General features: G+C 37.0%; 1 protein-coding gene across 3 annotated transcripts; it reads right to left on the reverse strand.

Annotated features, from left to right (window-relative positions):
• Positions 1 to 2,567: 2,567 nt before the first annotated feature.
• Positions 2,568 to 16,747, reverse strand: LOC109072394 (gastrula zinc finger protein XlCGF8.2DB-like). 3 transcript variants are annotated; one of them, XM_042744528.1, is made up of 3 exons: positions 6,369 to 6,468; positions 5,519 to 5,664; positions 2,568 to 3,491 (listed from the first exon to the last, which is right to left on the reverse strand). In XM_042744528.1, exons 2-3 carry the CDS (start codon positions 5,601 to 5,603, stop codon positions 2,575 to 2,577), a joined length of 1,002 nt encoding a protein of 333 aa, XP_042600462.1. In that variant the 5' UTR covers positions 5,604 to 5,664; positions 6,369 to 6,468; the 3' UTR covers positions 2,568 to 2,574. The 3 variants fall into 3 exon arrangements, with proteins under 3 accessions (XP_042600462.1, XP_042600452.1, XP_042600472.1); XM_042744518.1 differs by having other exon boundaries at positions 5,519 to 5,667; XM_042744538.1 differs by lacking the exons at positions 2,568 to 3,491; positions 5,519 to 5,664; positions 6,369 to 6,468 and adding exons at positions 6,784 to 9,237; positions 16,230 to 16,385; positions 16,610 to 16,747.
• Positions 16,748 to 17,409: the final 662 nt, after the last annotated feature.

Genomic DNA, 17,409 nt, shown 5'->3' on the forward strand with positions numbered 1-17,409 from the left:
TGTGTTCTTGTTATCAATTGTTACCTCCAAAGAAACACGTGCAGCCATCATCACTTTGCATCAAAATGGCCTCACATGCAAGGAAATTGCTATATAGAATATTGCATCTGAAAGAACCATTTACCGGATCATCAAGAACTTCAAGGAAAGAGGTTAGACTGCAGTGAAGTCATCCCAGAGTGTCCAGCAAGCACAAGGACCATCATCTCCTGAGGAGTCAGCTATGCTATCATGTCTCCAGCAGTGCAGAGCTCAGGAATGGCAGCGGGTTGGTGTGAGAGCGTCTGCACGCACAGTGATGCCAAGACTTTTGGACAACGTCCTGGTATCAAGAAGGGCAGCAAAGAAGCCACTTCTCTCCAAGAAAAGCATCAAGGACAGACTGAAATTCTGCAGGAAGTACAAGGATTGGACTGAGACCATCCATGTGTGGGGTTGCTTTTCAACCAAGGGAGAGGGCTCTCTAATAATTCTGCCCAAAAGCACTCCCATGAATAAAGAATGGTATCAAAAAACAGCAACAAGGGCCAAATGATCAGGTGTAAATTATGCTCATCAGCCTTCTACATTCTATTTTTTGGAAAGCCAGTTTGATCTGGGTGAATGATGTCTTGTATAAGTTACTAGACTTTAAGAAAAGAACATTGGCCTAAATTTTCAGATAAAAGTTAAGGAGGGAAGTTGGATGACAAGCCAAATACTGTTTGTGTGAACAAGAACAAAAAGTTCCTACAGGCTATAACAAAGTTTAAAGTGATGAGGGGAGAGCTAAGTGGTTTCTCTGAAGATGTCATAGAGATGTTGCCACTTTTGCCATCCTGTTATGAGAAGAAAGATGCAATGTTCTGTTATGTAGAGGACATACTGCACACTTGAATTAGGAGGCCATAGACAAGTGTGATGTTGAATGGATTTGTATTTATTAAAAAACAAAATAAAAAATATGGAGCACAAACATGAATCATCTCTCACACACTCACCGACTTCACCCAATTCTTTTTTCAGGACCTGCTGTGTGTGGATGAAAATGTAATAATTGACAACCCCCTCCCTCATTATTGACTGTGCATCATGTTTGGGAGCTATCATTGCTTCAACATCAATCATCAAATACAGTTTTCTTTCCCAAGGCGTTTTCTCCTCAATTCAATATAGAGAAGAGCACTAAAGTGGAGAAGACAAACACAGCCTGTCTTCTCGTGAACGCAAAAGTCCTAACCTTGATTCAGAAGCTTTCTAATCATGAGTGGCATGATGTCTGATTATGGACTGAAGTCCATAAGATTTTTGACATGTAATGATGTGCCTTGATGTGCTTTGTTTCCTTCAATCTCTTTGCCTCCATCGTTCCTCCTTCAGTTACACTAAGAGGATCATTAATATGTCACATGCTCTCTATTGTATTATTTGTAAAGAAAAGTACGTATTACAAATTTGTGTTGAGAAATGACTTTTTTGAGGTTAATAAATTCTTTAAAAAGCATACTATTGGATTTTTATGACTTCCAGTATAGTATCTCTCAAGGCATCTCTCTATGGTCATGTATACACTGCAAGTTTCAGGAGTGACAACCGGATTTAAATGTGGGAGTGAGTCCCGTAAATTATCGTTCCATGTGTGTGTGGAACAAGACTCACTCCCGAAACTGGCAGCATGGTAACCATAGCAACAATGTGTCATCCTGGAGAGAATGGAGGTCTGCAGATTAGCTAGTTTTATGTAAGCTGCTGTTGACAAAACAAACAGACTGCAAAGACATGCAAAAATCCGCAAAACGTTATTAAATCACCATCGGAAGAGATGTCGTAATCTAGTTTTGTTCTCTAAACTGTTATTGATCAGCCTACCTACACTCACTTGACCGCAATGTCTGGGTTGCTCCAAGACCACAGGGCTGATGGGAGCAGCTGCGGTGCAGGGAGACTGACTGGGTCCAAAAGAATAAGCAAAGAATGAGCAAAACATATACCTGCATCTCTGCCATTTACTTGCTCCGCACCTTCTAAATACACCATACGTCAAAATTTTTTGGCCTATTTCTTCGAAAACCAATTTATTTATTTTTGTGCTGTCCATTTTTTTTCTGGATACCTTTGTCGGCCAATACTACAATCAATAATTTTGTCTCCTGGTTGGTACACACTACACCTCTCTCCGCTATCCTGTCAGATCTGAGGTAAACACTTGACGTCTTACATTGGCGTGCTTCTCGTGACATCATCATTAACAACTAGTTGTTCAGTTCAGTTCCGTACACACTGCATAGAATTTCTGTAAATGCGGTTGTCACTACCTGTATTTTTCGGGAGTTAATGCAGTTGTCACTCCCTTATTTTAGTGAATAATGTGTGTACAGAATGCAATTAAGAAGTAGAAGGTGAACTGACAACCAAATTTAGCTGTAGTGTGTACGTGGGTCTCACATCTGGATGACTTTTAAGGTGTATCTATAGGTGGTGAGAAAATCTGCATGATATTGTTATTACACATAATAAAATCAATTGGTCTTTCTTCAAAATGCAGGTGATTTCTGAAACTGCTGTATTTAAAACCTCTTGCCACACTGTTGAACACTATAATTTCTTTTCAGAATGAGTTTGCAAATGACATTTCAGGTCTCTTTGATATGTAAAACTCTTTTCACACTGAAGACATTTGAAAGGTTTCTCTCCAGTGTGAAGCCTCATGTGAATGTTAAGGTTTCCTTTATGTGTGAAACCTTTTCCACATTGAGGGCAGGTGAAAGGCCTCTCTCCAGTGTGAGCTCTAATGTGAATCTCAAGGATTGACTTGCTTATGCAAGTCTTTCCACAGTGATTGCACATAAAAGGCTTCTCTCTGATGTGAGTATTTACATGATTCTTAAGGTCATTCCTGTCTGTGAAACTCATTCCACAATGATGACATGTAAAACCGTTCTCTCTTGAGTGAATCCTCATATGCTGATTAAGGTTAACTTTACAACTGAAACTCTTTCCACACTGACCACATACGAACGGCTTCTCTCCAATGTGAATTCTCATGTGAGTCTTAAGACATTCTTTTCGTGAGTAGCTCTTCCTACACAGTTTGCAGGTAAAAGGTTTCTCTCCAGTGTGAATTCTCATGTGGGCGTTACGGTTTCCTTTATGCGCAAAACTCTGTCCACAGTGTTGGCATGTATAAGGCTTCTCTCCAGTGTGAACTCTCATGTGGGCATTAAGGTTTTCTTTACGTGTAAAACTCTGTCCACAATGTTGGCAGGTGAAAGGCCTTTCTCCAGTGTGAATTCTCATGTGGACTTTAATATTCTGTTTTTGAGTGAAACTCTTTCCACATTGATGGCAAGTGAAAGAACCATTAGATATGGTTTTCTGAGCCCTTTTTTGTGAGAAAGTCTTTTCATTATGAATGGATTTATCTCCAGTCATGAAATCATGATGTTTCTTGCATTGATCTTTCTCTTTCATTTCATTCAGTTCTTGACTCTCCACTTTCAGCCCCATCAGGCCTGATGTGAAAAAAAGAAAAATACAAGTTAACACAAGTTCAATGGCTCACAGGAACAGACATCAAAATAAACCTGAAAGCATTAAAGGAATAGTTCACTCAAAAATGAAAATTCATTCATCATTTACTCACCCTCAAGCTGTTCCAAATCTGTATGAATGTCTTTTTTTCTACTGAACACAAAATAAGATATTTAATTAATTGTTAAATAAACATACAGCACACTATACCCTTTCTCCAAAAAAAGTATTTTTTTTCAATACACAAATGGAGGATGAGTGAATGATGACAGAATTTTTATTCTTGGGTGGACTATCATTTTAAAGCATCAAAGCCAACATGAGCCCCATCGCAGCATTCTTCTTAGTTCTAGAAACTAAGTTATAGGAACTAGCCGGTTGGGTAGTTACCTGGGAAGGTAACTTGTGGACAGCAACGTCATTTAAGCACAGCATTCAACAACGTAAACCGTGATTGGAGTTGTTGTGTTTTTGACTGGGTTTCGTGATAATGGAGATAGAATGTAGCAAAGAAGTTATATGATACAAAGAGCAAACCAGAGGACTAAGAGACGATATCTACTAAAGCAAATTGCATTTCTACATACAAGTCGAGATCGAGTCACTGTTTTCCATCTTGTAGCCTACTGTAAACTGCTCCGTGAATAATAAACTGTTGTGTGTTTACCCTGGCTTTTTAAAAATGGCGGGTACCGGCGTTTTTTCCACATGTGTTCAGCCAATCAATGTACACTTATGTGAATGGTAGTTCCTATAGCATGGGTTTAGACCCTACCTAGAACTAAAATCATTCCTAGTCCCTGCAGTGAAAACGCGCGAGGACCTGGGTACTTCCGCCAATACTTCTAGGAAACCCCTTATCACTTTACCCAGTAGAATTAGTTTATTATAGATATATCTCAAATGTGCCATTCATGTCTAAAATATTTGAAAAATACTGTTCTCTCAGTTTAACTATGTTTGTTCTAGTGCTATTAGCTATTTTTCCACCATAGACCACAAGATTTTTTTGGATAGCTTGAAAATCAAATTGGTATAACAAGTATGGAGTCCCACAGGGCTTAGTGATAGGTCCTCTGCTTTTCTCCTTTAAGTTTTACTGTTATGACAATGATAACTTTACATTTCCACACAACCTTAAAAAAGTTACCAGAGTGTGATATATAACATGGGAGGGCTAGTAATTTTCTTGACTCCACAAATAATATAATGTACTGTGAGGATTGCAGGAAATATGCCTTGGAAAAACACAAATCCAATTATTTTGTTATTGGAAATGAAAACTTTAAGATGGAGGCTGTTAAAGATCACAAAAATTCTAAGAGTCACCTCCAGAGCTTAACAACAAAACAAACAAAATGCAACAGTTTTGGAACAGAGCATTGCTGTCATGAGCTTGGTATCAATGAAGTCAACACTATCTGACTGTCTTAAACTTCTCTTTAGAAACATTGTTTCTGTGGTGAAAAAAGAGAGACACGTTTTTTATTACCAATGTGTACTTACGATGATCTTGACAATCAATATCAGTAAGTCTTATCGATTAGAATATTTTCAACAATTAATCAATCACCAACTAATAATTAATGTCACTATATATTATGCCTTCTGTAGAACACAATCAGGGATTTTATTTGTTGTTAAAAAAAAGTATTCATATCTGTCCATATCATTCAAACTTATGGTTCCGTCCAATCTGATGTTTCAAAAAAAACAAACAAACAATGAAACTGAAAACAGCTGTGCATTCCATACAACTTCTTTGATGTTTGAAAGATTATGTATATAAAGATGATGTATATATTTATTTTTTTGAAAACTGCCCTTTTAAAATGCCTCTGAAAATCAATTTAAGGGGGCCAAACAGTTTTTAAGGAGTATCACTGTAATAATGGTGACTTCACATATAATCTTTATAATTACTGTACATTTTTGGTACACATCTTTGGTTAGGTGTTGATGAAGAGGTTGAGCCTTACTGATGTGATATATGAGAATGAAAACCAACCTGTTTGTTCCTCAGTATCTTCTTGTTTCACTCTGTATGTTTCTTCAATCTTCACATCTTCTTTCTCCTCTTTAATAAATGCCATCTTTATAACAGTGTGTCACGTGGATCTCAGCTGCTTCACCAGAAGTTTGTTTTTGGACACACTGCTATGTTTAAAATGAAAATAATTAACAGGAAAAAAAAAACTAAATCTCTGGATGCATCTCAATAAGCTTCCAGTAGTCAGCACACTAGTAAGGGAGTCAGTCAGAGTTAAAGTTCATGGCCTTAAATGGCATGAATAGCCAAAAAATACTCAAAACTAGCACTAGATTTGTAGATTATATTTACATAGATTTCATTTTCGTGAAAACACAGCAGTTTTTAAAAGTTGTCATTACATCGCTGATCTATAATAGAAAACTAGATTGCTCGCGACGTCATAAAAGTTCAGCAATTATACATAACACATACGTTTGTGTTTGTTGCTCTCGTTGCATTTAAACTGTATGGACCAAGCATGTCTCCTCAGCGTTCGGAGATTCGAGGGCTTCGAAACAGTGAATCATTTCATTAAACTGATTCAATTGACTCGTGGTTTCGAAAAGCTCCGTTTCTCCATCACTACATAAGGTGACCGAATTCGTGTTTACAAGACAGATTCACGTATGGGGTACGAAATGAGACGCACCTTATCTGTTGCTAATGTGTGGATGCAATTTACTCATAAAAAACAACGTTCATTAATGTTAGATAAAGCATTGTTACCTTAAATAACAATATAGCCATTTAACATCGTTTGTAAAAAGCAAAATTACCTGAACGGGATTCACTGATTTAAACATTTTAAATGTGTAAAAACTCAAACCTTTCTAAAGTCGAATCACAACAGATGCAGGAGCGCGGCGCAGGCGAATGACGTCATAAATGTCCCGTTCGCGTGCTGCTGTCTAAAGTCACAGGAGGGCAAATATTGCAAATATTTACTTCTAATGAAACAGTGTGAGTTATAAGGCAAAACGGTAATGTTTGGGACCAGAAACCATATATAAATTAGAGTAAAAAGGGAGGGGGGAAACTATGTGATTTAAAATGTTATAAAATGAGTGTTTGAATTAATCAAGAAGAGAAGTGTCAGTATTACTTTTTTTTAATTAATTTATTATTAATTTTTTTTCTAAAACTAAGTGGACAAATAAAGTTAATTTTAGTCTAAGATTGTTTTAAATGTCATAAATAATGATCTTTCAAGAATCATAGAAGATAAGTATAAAAGGAATATAAATTTGGCATAATTGTTTGATTAAAAAAAAACTATTCATTTAATTATGTATTTAAAGGTTCAGTTTAATTACAAATGGAGTATTTGACAGATTCTTAAAGAAATCAATAGTATGTCAAGTTTTCAATGTCAAAGGCCAGCTGCTGCATATGTAGAGATTCAAACTGGGAATGAACGAGTATCTAACGCCACTGACAATTGTGCCTGATGAAGACCTGAAGGTCGAAACGTTGCTTGATTAAATTCTTCTGGAGCAGTTATTTTCAGTGTGCAGACTTCACACTTCTTTATTTGTCTGAAACCTAAAATAAACATTATGTGGTTAAAAACACTGCGATTACATGACAAGTGCAGAGCGCGTCTCAGCGCCAGCCTAAGTGCGAAAGCAGTTTGAATTTGGCAGTCATGTGATGTCACCGAATGTTCTAAATCCCATATGTGGGAGCATACTCCCAGGGGCACAGAAATAAAAATCCCACATGTGGGACCATACCGCTCAAAGCGGTAAAGACAATCCAACTCTCTTTAGGCTGAATCATTCATCAATGGCAAAGTGCTCAGCCCTATGGAATGCTTCTGGCAGACCAAAATCTGCTTAATTACTTGATGAATTGACCGACCAGCAACTTGAGTTACCCCACATTTGTAGGTGGAACTGTCTTTATGACTGTTTGAGTCCGCTGACATCTCTTCGGGAGAAGCTTCCTGCAATCATGTCTTTAAGGAGGGGAAAGCACTTTTCTCTTTCTTAAGTTTATCTAACGCCACTGATACTCTTGCACTTGAAATTATATCTTGTACATTTTTATTTTTTAAATGACAAATTACTTGTATTTTAATTAAATACATATTCACAGCAGTATTTTTAACAATACTTTTTTGATGTAATTGTGCCCATCTCTGTGAGTGGACTAATTTTCAGAGCACTCATTTGCATACTGACAGTGGTTAATACACAATTACCATTTAAGATCACTTCATTTCATTCATTTACACACCTCGAAACCAGTGGTGCATAGGCCTATACTTACTTGCAACCCACAAAAATTCTCATATTGGGTTGGAAATAATAATTCATATAAAAAATGAAAATGTACATACTGTATTTTTAAGTGCACTATAAACGAATTGTATTTTAATACATGCTTTTTATTTTACAATATAATAGTATTATCACACTATTTTGTTTATTTAAAAACTAACTAAATGCAGTGCAATAATACTTTTATTAATTTCATTTTTTAATAGTTATATTTAATGGGTCACACTACATGTAGAGTGGGCACCAAATCAAATCTCCAGGTGCTCTCAAGGTAACCAGACTCAAAAACTCAAGTGCATCCCTGTATACACACACACTCATATATAACTTAAAATTTAATTTAAAACATTAACATTGAGATTATAGAATCTCTATAGAAAAAATAACTGTTTAAGTGTTTGTTACCAAATAATAGAGTATTCTTGTGTAAATTTATAATTCCACATTAAAAACAGTCCCAGAGTCCCACAGAGCTGGGAAGCCTGAGGCAGAGCCTGGAGGTTGGTTGTAGCTAGCAGGGAAGGAACCGAGGAGCAGGGCGAAATCGACAGCCAGGAAGCCGGATTGAATCAGTGGAGGGAGCAGAGCCAGCAGGCTGGGTGAAGCCGGCACCCACGAGGAGCTTTTTCCTCACTAATGACATTTAGAACAGTTTTTGCGAGTGAATCTTCATGTGGCAATTAAGGTTTACTTTACTTCTGTAACTCTTGCCACATTGAACACATACAAATGGCTTTTCTCCTGTGTGAATTCTCATATGAATCGTAAGATTTCCTTTTTGTGAGAAGCTCTTTCCACACAGATTGCAGGTATAAGGCTTCTCTCCAGTGTGACCTCTCATGTGGGTACTAAGAGTTGGTTTTTGTGTGAAACTTTTTCCACATTGGTAACATACATATGGCTTCACTCCAGTGTGAATGTTCATGTGTTTCTTAACACTTTCTTTTCGTGAGAAGCTCTTCTCACACAGTTTGCAAGTGAAAGAGCTCTCTCCAGTGTGAATTTTTATATGGGAATTAAGAGATCTTTTATGTGTAAAACTCTTTCCACATAGTTTGCAGTTGTAAGGCTTCTCTCCAGTGTGAACACACATGTGGCTTTTAAGGCCTCCTTTTTGAATGAAACATTTTCCACACTGTTGGCAGGTGAAAGAGCTCTCTCCAGTGTGAATTCGCATGTGGACTTTAAGGCTTCCTTTCTGAGTGAAACTACTTCCACACTGTTGGCAGGTGAAATAACTTCTAGTTCCTGTATTTGGGGCTCTTTTTTGAGAAGAAACCTCTTTTTGGGACTTTTGAGTCTGTGAGCAAATAAAAGATTTATCTCCAGTTATGAAATCAAGATGTCGCTCATACTGGGTTTTCTCTTCCATTTCATTTAGTACTTCATTCTCTTTTTTCAGCAGCATCAGGTCTAAGACGAAAGAAATAAAAAACAAACAAAAGTTAACAGAGTTTAAAGTCACAAAGCAAGAGAGGGAAAAAAGGAAACAGTCAGACTGAGGAGAACTGGTTAATCATAGACTAGGGCTCTTCAACTTTGCTCTTGGAGGGTCGCTGTCCTGCAGAGTTTAGCTCAAACCCTGATAAACTCTTTCCCCACCAGTGTTTTTTAATTTATTTATTTTAAAGTTGCCAACCACCGTCAGCATTTTTTGATCATTTTCACAAATTTTTAAAGTCCCCATTTATGGCGGCAAAAAAGCTAAACACACATGAATAAGCTAATCAAGGTTTTCAGGATTACTTCGGCTGCATTCCATTTCTGTTCAAGTTTATACAGACAGACCCTTGACCTCTCGATTTTGACTGAGGGAGAGAATCTACTTCATATGTACACTTCAGGCAGCTCCATATACCACAATGCAACACGATTGTGACGTCGCCGCAGATCATTTAATTTACCCCCACTAGTGTTGCTTTCGTCAACGAAAATTATGACTAAATATTGTCGTCAACAAACCTTTATCATGTGATGAAAATGAGACGAGACACATTGTAAATGCTGGTCATGTGACGATGACTATAATTAAATGTAAAATGCAATATTGTTGACAAATAAAAACAAGCCTAAATGTGGTGTACAAAATAAAAACTATGCTCAGTTTAAATATATAGTAAAATCTGTGAAACTAAATATTATAACGTTATTTTGTCTCGTTTAGTCACGTTATTATTATAAAAAAAAAAAAAACACTGCTCAGTTTAAATATATAGTAAAATCTGTGCCATTAATTATCACCTTACCGCCGTGATGTTATGCAAAACATTTTGTTTTACGTTGATATTGGAATGCGAGCAAAGTAGGGTACATAAATAATAATTTGGCATTCAAATACATAGGCTAGCAGATACGGAAACATTTGATTTTGGGTCAAATGAGAGACCCAGCATTGGTTTCAGTTTCGTTTTAGCCTTAATTAATTTGTTTTGGCTTGTTGTTTATATTGCTATAACTTCCTTAAAGGCCTATTTTTAATTATGTAGCTATGTTTACAGTGTTTATTATAATGTTTGTAAACATTTCGCCTCGGCAGGCCTATTTCTGAATGAAATAATGACGACTTATACACAACGTTTTTTTTTTCCTCTAAAAAACAATTTTTCATACGTGTTGTAGCAAATTTTAACTATGCAGCAAATCTTTTTAAATATTTTGATAAATTACTGAAAATAAATTTATAAATGACTTTTTAAACTGTTTAACTGGTTGTATTAATCGGTCAAAATTAACGGTCGGTTAATGGTTAACAGGTTAAAATGAACATCCCTATCGCACGTTGATAAATGTGGCGGCAGAAAACAATCGTCATTTCAATATCACGCCCCTAAAAAATCCCCGGTTTAGAAGCCTCGCTCCTAGAGTTTACAACATGGAGAAACGAAACCTGGCCAAAAAGAGGAAGTAATCTCGTAAAAAAGAAATTGTTCTTACTCCAAAAACACCCGTTAACCTTGTAATCGCAAACAATTAGGCTACATTAATTTATATGTATATTAAAGTACTGGCAAATATAAACAGCATATTTAGTTCCCATCACTCTACAACAAATATTTTAAATTTAACGGTAGCTAAAAAAGCTGAGACCAGACGTGAGATTTAATCGTAGCCACCACTCACGTCTATATTGATAAATTCCAAGTTTTGCACTGAAACGACCGTACGGCCAATTTTCTGTCGAGATGAGGATGCCAATGAGGCCCATTGGGTGACAGAGTTGTTGTCAGCTCTTGTAGTGTGCGACCCCTTGTTGTGGATCAATTACGTAGTGTCACATAGCGTGAACACCACAACAACTTAACAAACCAAAACATGTCCTCCAAAAAACACAGTGATCGGCTAACGTTTAAAGTCATCTAGTGTGAACTTGGCTTTAAAGATACATCAAAGATGCAGTGATGGAAGTACACCAGCAACGGGACTGGAAACAACTGTTATAGTGAATGGATGTCTATGCACCTGAGTAGCGATGCACATTTGGGAACATCCTGCCAAGTTTGGGTCTCTAGGACTTATGGTTTCTGACGGAAAGAGGCGTTTAATATAATCAGTTTGACGAGTGGGGCGGGGGTAGTCCCGAGAGAGAGCCGTGGGAACGGAGCGAGGCCGGTGGAGTGATTGGGAAATGAGCGACACTGGCTCCACTCACCGGTCTCGAGTCCCACGGAGGAGATTGGGAGGATACAAAAGAGGAGCGACGACAGTGAAGGATGAGAGAGGACCAGGCCTGAGCTTTATTTTGGGTTTGGTTTTTGTTTGTGCGCGGCAGTCGCGCCCATGAGGGGCTGTCGCGCCCTTTTTATCTTTATTTGGTTATTAAAGTTTTTATTTGAGTGTTCGCCGGTTCCCGCCTCCTCCTTCTTCCGTAATTATGATTCTAAACCAAAATCAAAAATCAGTTTGCAAAGAATTCTGTGAACTCCAAAATGGTTATAGATTAAATATTAGGCCTACATCCAATTTTATAATTCCTAATGATATTGAAAAATGTATTTAAATCAGAATATATTGTTGCTCATTTGAAACAAAGACAATATTATTTTAAATAGTGGAAGAGGTAGAGCAGTGCGTTAGCAGCGCAAAAGGTTGTGGGTTCGATTCCCAGGGAACACGTTACGTTAAAAAAAAAAAAAAATGTTAGCCTGAATGCACTGTAATTCGCTTTGGATAAAAGCGTCTGCTAAATGCATAAATGTAAATTACACGGGTCTCTGAAACCCTCATCCGGGTATAGTTTTGTGTCCACGTATCCATGTATTAAGCAGGATAATATATACCCATCTCATGTTTTGTTTAATACTGTTGCATAATTATTGGATACGCATTTTGAATTCACAACTAGATATGGGGCTTAATATTACCCAAAATTAATGTTTTGTTTAGGTTACTTCTGTACTATTTTATCTAATTTAATGCATCACATGTCATAATAATCAGTGTTGGGCAGTAATAATAATAACATTACTATTTGAAATCCAACAATTCCTAGATTTATTTTCAACATTTTCACGACTGGCGCAGGCACATGAAGTCACAGGGGCTCCAAACAAAAAAAATCGAGTAAGGAGCCATTGGCTCCTATAAGAAAAAAAACTTAGGAGCCAAATAATTTTTTTAGGTGCCACAGAATAAACATGTTTTTATTTATTTTACGATTATTATTATTTATTTATTTACATTTCACACATTTCAATCATACTGTCATGTGTTTATGTCTCATCTTTTCTTGATTTTATCAGCATTTTTAATCCATCGTGTAGATGACCTGGGAACTAAGGTTCACTTAAAGTGGGAACTAAATGTCTTTTCCAAATCTACAGTTACAAAGAATTGTTCATTACACAGAGTCTGTACCAGTATCATGGAACATAAGCATCACTTGGCCACTGAGTGTAGCTTGGGCTCCTCCTACATGAGACATTTCAGTAAGTTGTACTGTAGGCTCTCTTATAGAGGTCGGGATCGTTACGTCACGTCGCAAATGCATTGTGGGAATCGCGGTACGGAAGTAGATGTACTGTATATAGTAAGCGTATAGTAGGCAGTAGGTAACGTTGGTCATTAATTTTGGTTATTTTTTGGGAAAACGGTTCCAGTATTGCTGTATTGTGAACTGCTGTAATCGGTCTCATGATCGACAGGGACAAACCTTATCGGCATTACACCACAGGGAGCAATATCTTTAATTTCAAAAGGGTGGGGTGGTCACATGAGTAACAAACAGGTGACAGAGGACTGTGGTATTCTTAATCATCTGCTCCTGGAGACTTGGTGCTGGCGAATCGTGGGTTTGACATCAGGGACAGCGTTGAACTGATGTGTGCTAAAGTGAAAACGCCCGTCTTCACACGAGGCCGCTGTCAGTTGGATGCAAAGGACGTGGAAGACACCAGGAAGATAGCGCACCTTAGGGTTCATGTGGAGAGGGTAATTGGTTGAACTGAAGACTGCTGTTCATATTGTTGTTAGAAGTTTGGTGAATATATTATGGCAGTTGTTTAGATAATTCACAGTAACAATATATTGTGCAACATGAAATTGATGTACATAGTTATGATGAGACATATTGTGTCTGGTGTGTCTCTCTCTCTCTCTCACATTACGTTTTCTCTAGTTTTTGGCCAGTAAGGGAGTCAGTTTAGTGTCTGTATTCTTTTTTAAAAAAATTTATTTTGACCCAGTTCTTAACTTAATTTGCTTTTTGATATTTTTGTGCTGACTGTATTTACCAATTTGAACAACTTGTCTCAAAATAAAAAAAAAAGAAAAAGAAACAAGAAGTCAGGTGTGACAAATTTATTTATGTCATTCTCCTGGACCCTAGACCTGGGACGTAACGCACAACATGTGTACAGAACATGGATTAGTAAACAATAAGAACAAGTGCAGAAGTGCAGAACATTTAAGTAAACAAATAAAAAAAATAATATTAATAAAATTCATCACCAATCAGGCGAGGCCGACGTCACAACTGGAACGAACTTTAAAAATAGGAAGTTAAGCGTCTTGTTTTGGTGAACGTTCTTCAATATTATACCGGATTACAGAACTACCGGACGAAAACAGTGGATTATTGCACGTATGATAGGTGAGTAATTACTCCTGAAGTGTAGACAAGTAGACAAGCTTCATAGTTCACAAAATCTGACAAGCGTGTGTGTGTCACCACTGATGCTTGGTTAACGTTAACATTACCTTAGTGCGAACGATTGTTTTCTCCACGTTTAATTGTGTTCATAGGGATCGATTCCGCCTATAACCTCGATTTTTTTAAGTAGCGTTGTTTGGCTTCATTATTAAGTTTGTCCGTATATGGTATAGCCAACTTTTTTTGTCACGTTCCATAACTTTTTCTGGAGACCGGCTGGCTACGCTATTATCTTATTACAAACCGGGGTTTGCGTTGCCTCTAAAATGGCCGCCGTTACCCACAATGCACCATTCCAATAACGTCTACGCCCAAGCTCTATAAAATAGCCTACCTTTTGATGTTAATTCATGTTCATTATGTACTATATTAGTACAGAGAAGATTAAATGGGTTCACTTGCCCTTGAACTGAGGCGCTAAAGCGACCGCCCCTGCCGCCATTAAGGAGCGCCAAAACTGTATTGTTTTAATTTCGTTATGAATTCGGAATAATTTTAAAGCTGGTACTTTTTATTAAAAAGTGATAAAGCACAGAGCTTTTTGCGATTACTGGACGGCAGTTGCACTTCAAATAATGAAGTTCACGCTTTAAAAGAACACAGACCAAGATCTTGTTTAGAAGAAGCCATATTAGTAATTATTATAAACGAGAATTGTTAACGATATTGCCAATATCCACACAGCTGACAGCTTTACCTGTTCTAGTTTGTTTGAAGTTGTGCATGAAATAGACGCTGTATTTCTGCACTTTCCCTTCCTTACGTCTCCGTCATTTCTCTCTCGCTGCACAGCGGAGCTGCGTTTATCAGACTGTGTGCATCAGCACTGATGTGCGGCAGAGATGAGGACTGTCTGAAACTCTCTTTTTCCACTAAAACTTTGATGGCAAATTTTTCTGTTTAATACGTGAACATAACAAAAGATGTGATACAAAAAAAAATATAAAAAAACCATTACATGCAAATTTTTAAATATAAAACATAAAAATATACACAGAGGGCAAGCACACCACTCCTGATTATTCTGGCTGAAATGCGTCTCTGTCGGTTCAGTCTCGGCATCGGTGAGAAGATAATGGGCCAGAGCCGCGCCGACTCTACAAAACACTTCTGGCTGACAGACGGCTTTTTCTCTATGGGCCAATCTCGGCTGAAAGCTGTTGTACACGCGGCAGGTCCACACTCGGTGTAGTTGTGTGTATTAACCTTCGGCCCGAGTTTGTTTCATCACAGACGGGCCGCTGCTAGAATGAAGAAAATCATCCGCCTGTAGTCGCCAGTGGCGACCTCAGCAAAAACGTCCTAGATTTATTTTCAACATTTTCACGACTGGCGCAGGCACATGAAGTCACCAGTGCATTAACTACTGATTTGAAATCCAACAATTCCTAGATTTATTTTCAACATTTTCACGACTGGCGCAGGCACATGAAGTCACCAGTGCATTAAGAAAGCACAATTATATTACTATAATTAAAAATCTTATGAACTTACGTGATTTCTTTTGATAAAATACTTTAAATATAATCATATTTGGGTAACAGAGAAATTATAGCTACAATTAGTTTCAAGCTACACATGACAATTAATACAACACTTTTACTTGAAAGTATCAATCACCACTGAGTGTTTGTAAAAACTTCTAAAAGAAATCAGTTGTAGATTTTGGTCAAATGACGAGGCAGATATATATTGGTAGTAACATTTTAGAAGAATTTTATGGGGAAGATACACAATTACAACTTCTGAAGGAAAAGTAATGTAACTCAGCTTATAATAATGAATGCCCAACTTGGAAGCAAGAATTTCTCACTTGAAGCAGCAGTAGTATTTAACTGGTCATGTGATCTCATCATGTCTGTCCACATGAACCGCTCCATGTCAAATAGACCACTTAGATTAGGACACTCGTATGGCATTTTTTAAAAATACTATTCATTTCAGAAGAAGCCATGAACTGCAACGTGTAGAGAAAAAAAAATATTAAAGTGGGTAAGAACAAAAAACCCCACATGCTAATGTTTTTAAGTTTTTGAAGAGAGAGAAAACTTTTTTTTTTTTTTTTTTATGAGAAGAAAACGTTTTTGAAAACATAACCAATCAGAGAAAAACTTAGGTTCAGGAAGTATCTAAGACACTTTTTATTATAATACTCTAAAACATTTTTTATTAACATTGTGATTCAGGGCTTCTGTACTGTACTTCTCTTCTGTAGAGTCGACATTTTAAGAAGTTCAGTTTTAAGAATGAAACTAACCCGTTTGTTCCTCAGTATCTTCATGTTTGACTCTGAATGTTTCTTCAATCCTCACATCTTCACTCTCCTCTTTAATAAACTCCATCTTTATAAAAGTGTGTCACGTGGATCTCAAGTTGCTTCACCATTGGTTTTTATGTGTTTGGACACTTTGTCCTGTTTAAGATGAGAATAATAAACAGAAAGAAAAGTAAATATAAACTAAATCTCTGTTAGCTCCCTGGTTCATTAGTTAGTAAGCGCACAAAGGAATCGGTCAGAGTGAAAGTTAATAGCATTAATGGCCAAATAAATAATAATAATAAAATTCGCGATATAGGCTAGTGAGTGAAATTACACGCATCTTTTCTTTTACTCATTTGTGGATGCACTTAACTTACTCGCAAAAATGACGTTCCTCATTGTTAGATAAAGCATTACAGTGTTGCATCCGTTATTAATTTATTTCACATAGCTTGTAAACACTATAAAAATGAACTAACCATTTGCATTGATTTAAACACCTTAAACGCTATAAAACAAACCTTTCTGCAGCAGAATCACAACAGACGCAAGAGCGCGGCGCACACATCATGACGTCACATCATCAGACCACGATAAAAAAATGGCCGGCATTTTTTTGAATGCCACAATGCATACACTTATAACTGGGCCGGTGTTCTGTCGATTTGTCCTACGCTGTCAGATTTTCCTGCCTCCCATTAAAACAGTGGGTAGTACAATTCGGCAACGAAAAATGCTGTCGATAAAATTATGGTTTATTAACATCTACACATACCATAACCCTAAACCTTCACCCTTACAGTAATGCAAATACAGTAATTATGTGTTATATTCGCGGTTGAAGCTAGAAGGGATACATTTACAGGAAATCAACAATAAATTTATTTTTTTCTACCTATAAAATTGTGTTTTATTAAAGTCTATACCTACCCCAAACCTAAACCTACACTTACAGTGATACAGATACATTAAATATTGTTGTTTAGCATGAGAAAAAGGACGCAATATTGCTGTGCGCATGCGCAGTAAACACTGGTAGGAAAATCTGACGGGTAGGATAAAATGTCAGGACATCTGTATTTTTTTGAATGCCACAATGCATACACTTATAACTGTTTCTTTTCCCCAGGACAAACATATAGTGTTTGATCCTGTATGATTTTGTCTGAGTCTTCCT

Source organism: Cyprinus carpio, chromosome A4, assembly GCF_018340385.1.
Source record: "Cyprinus carpio isolate SPL01 chromosome A4, ASM1834038v1, whole genome shotgun sequence".
NCBI lineage: Eukaryota > Metazoa > Chordata > Actinopteri > Cypriniformes > Cyprinidae > Cyprinus > Cyprinus carpio.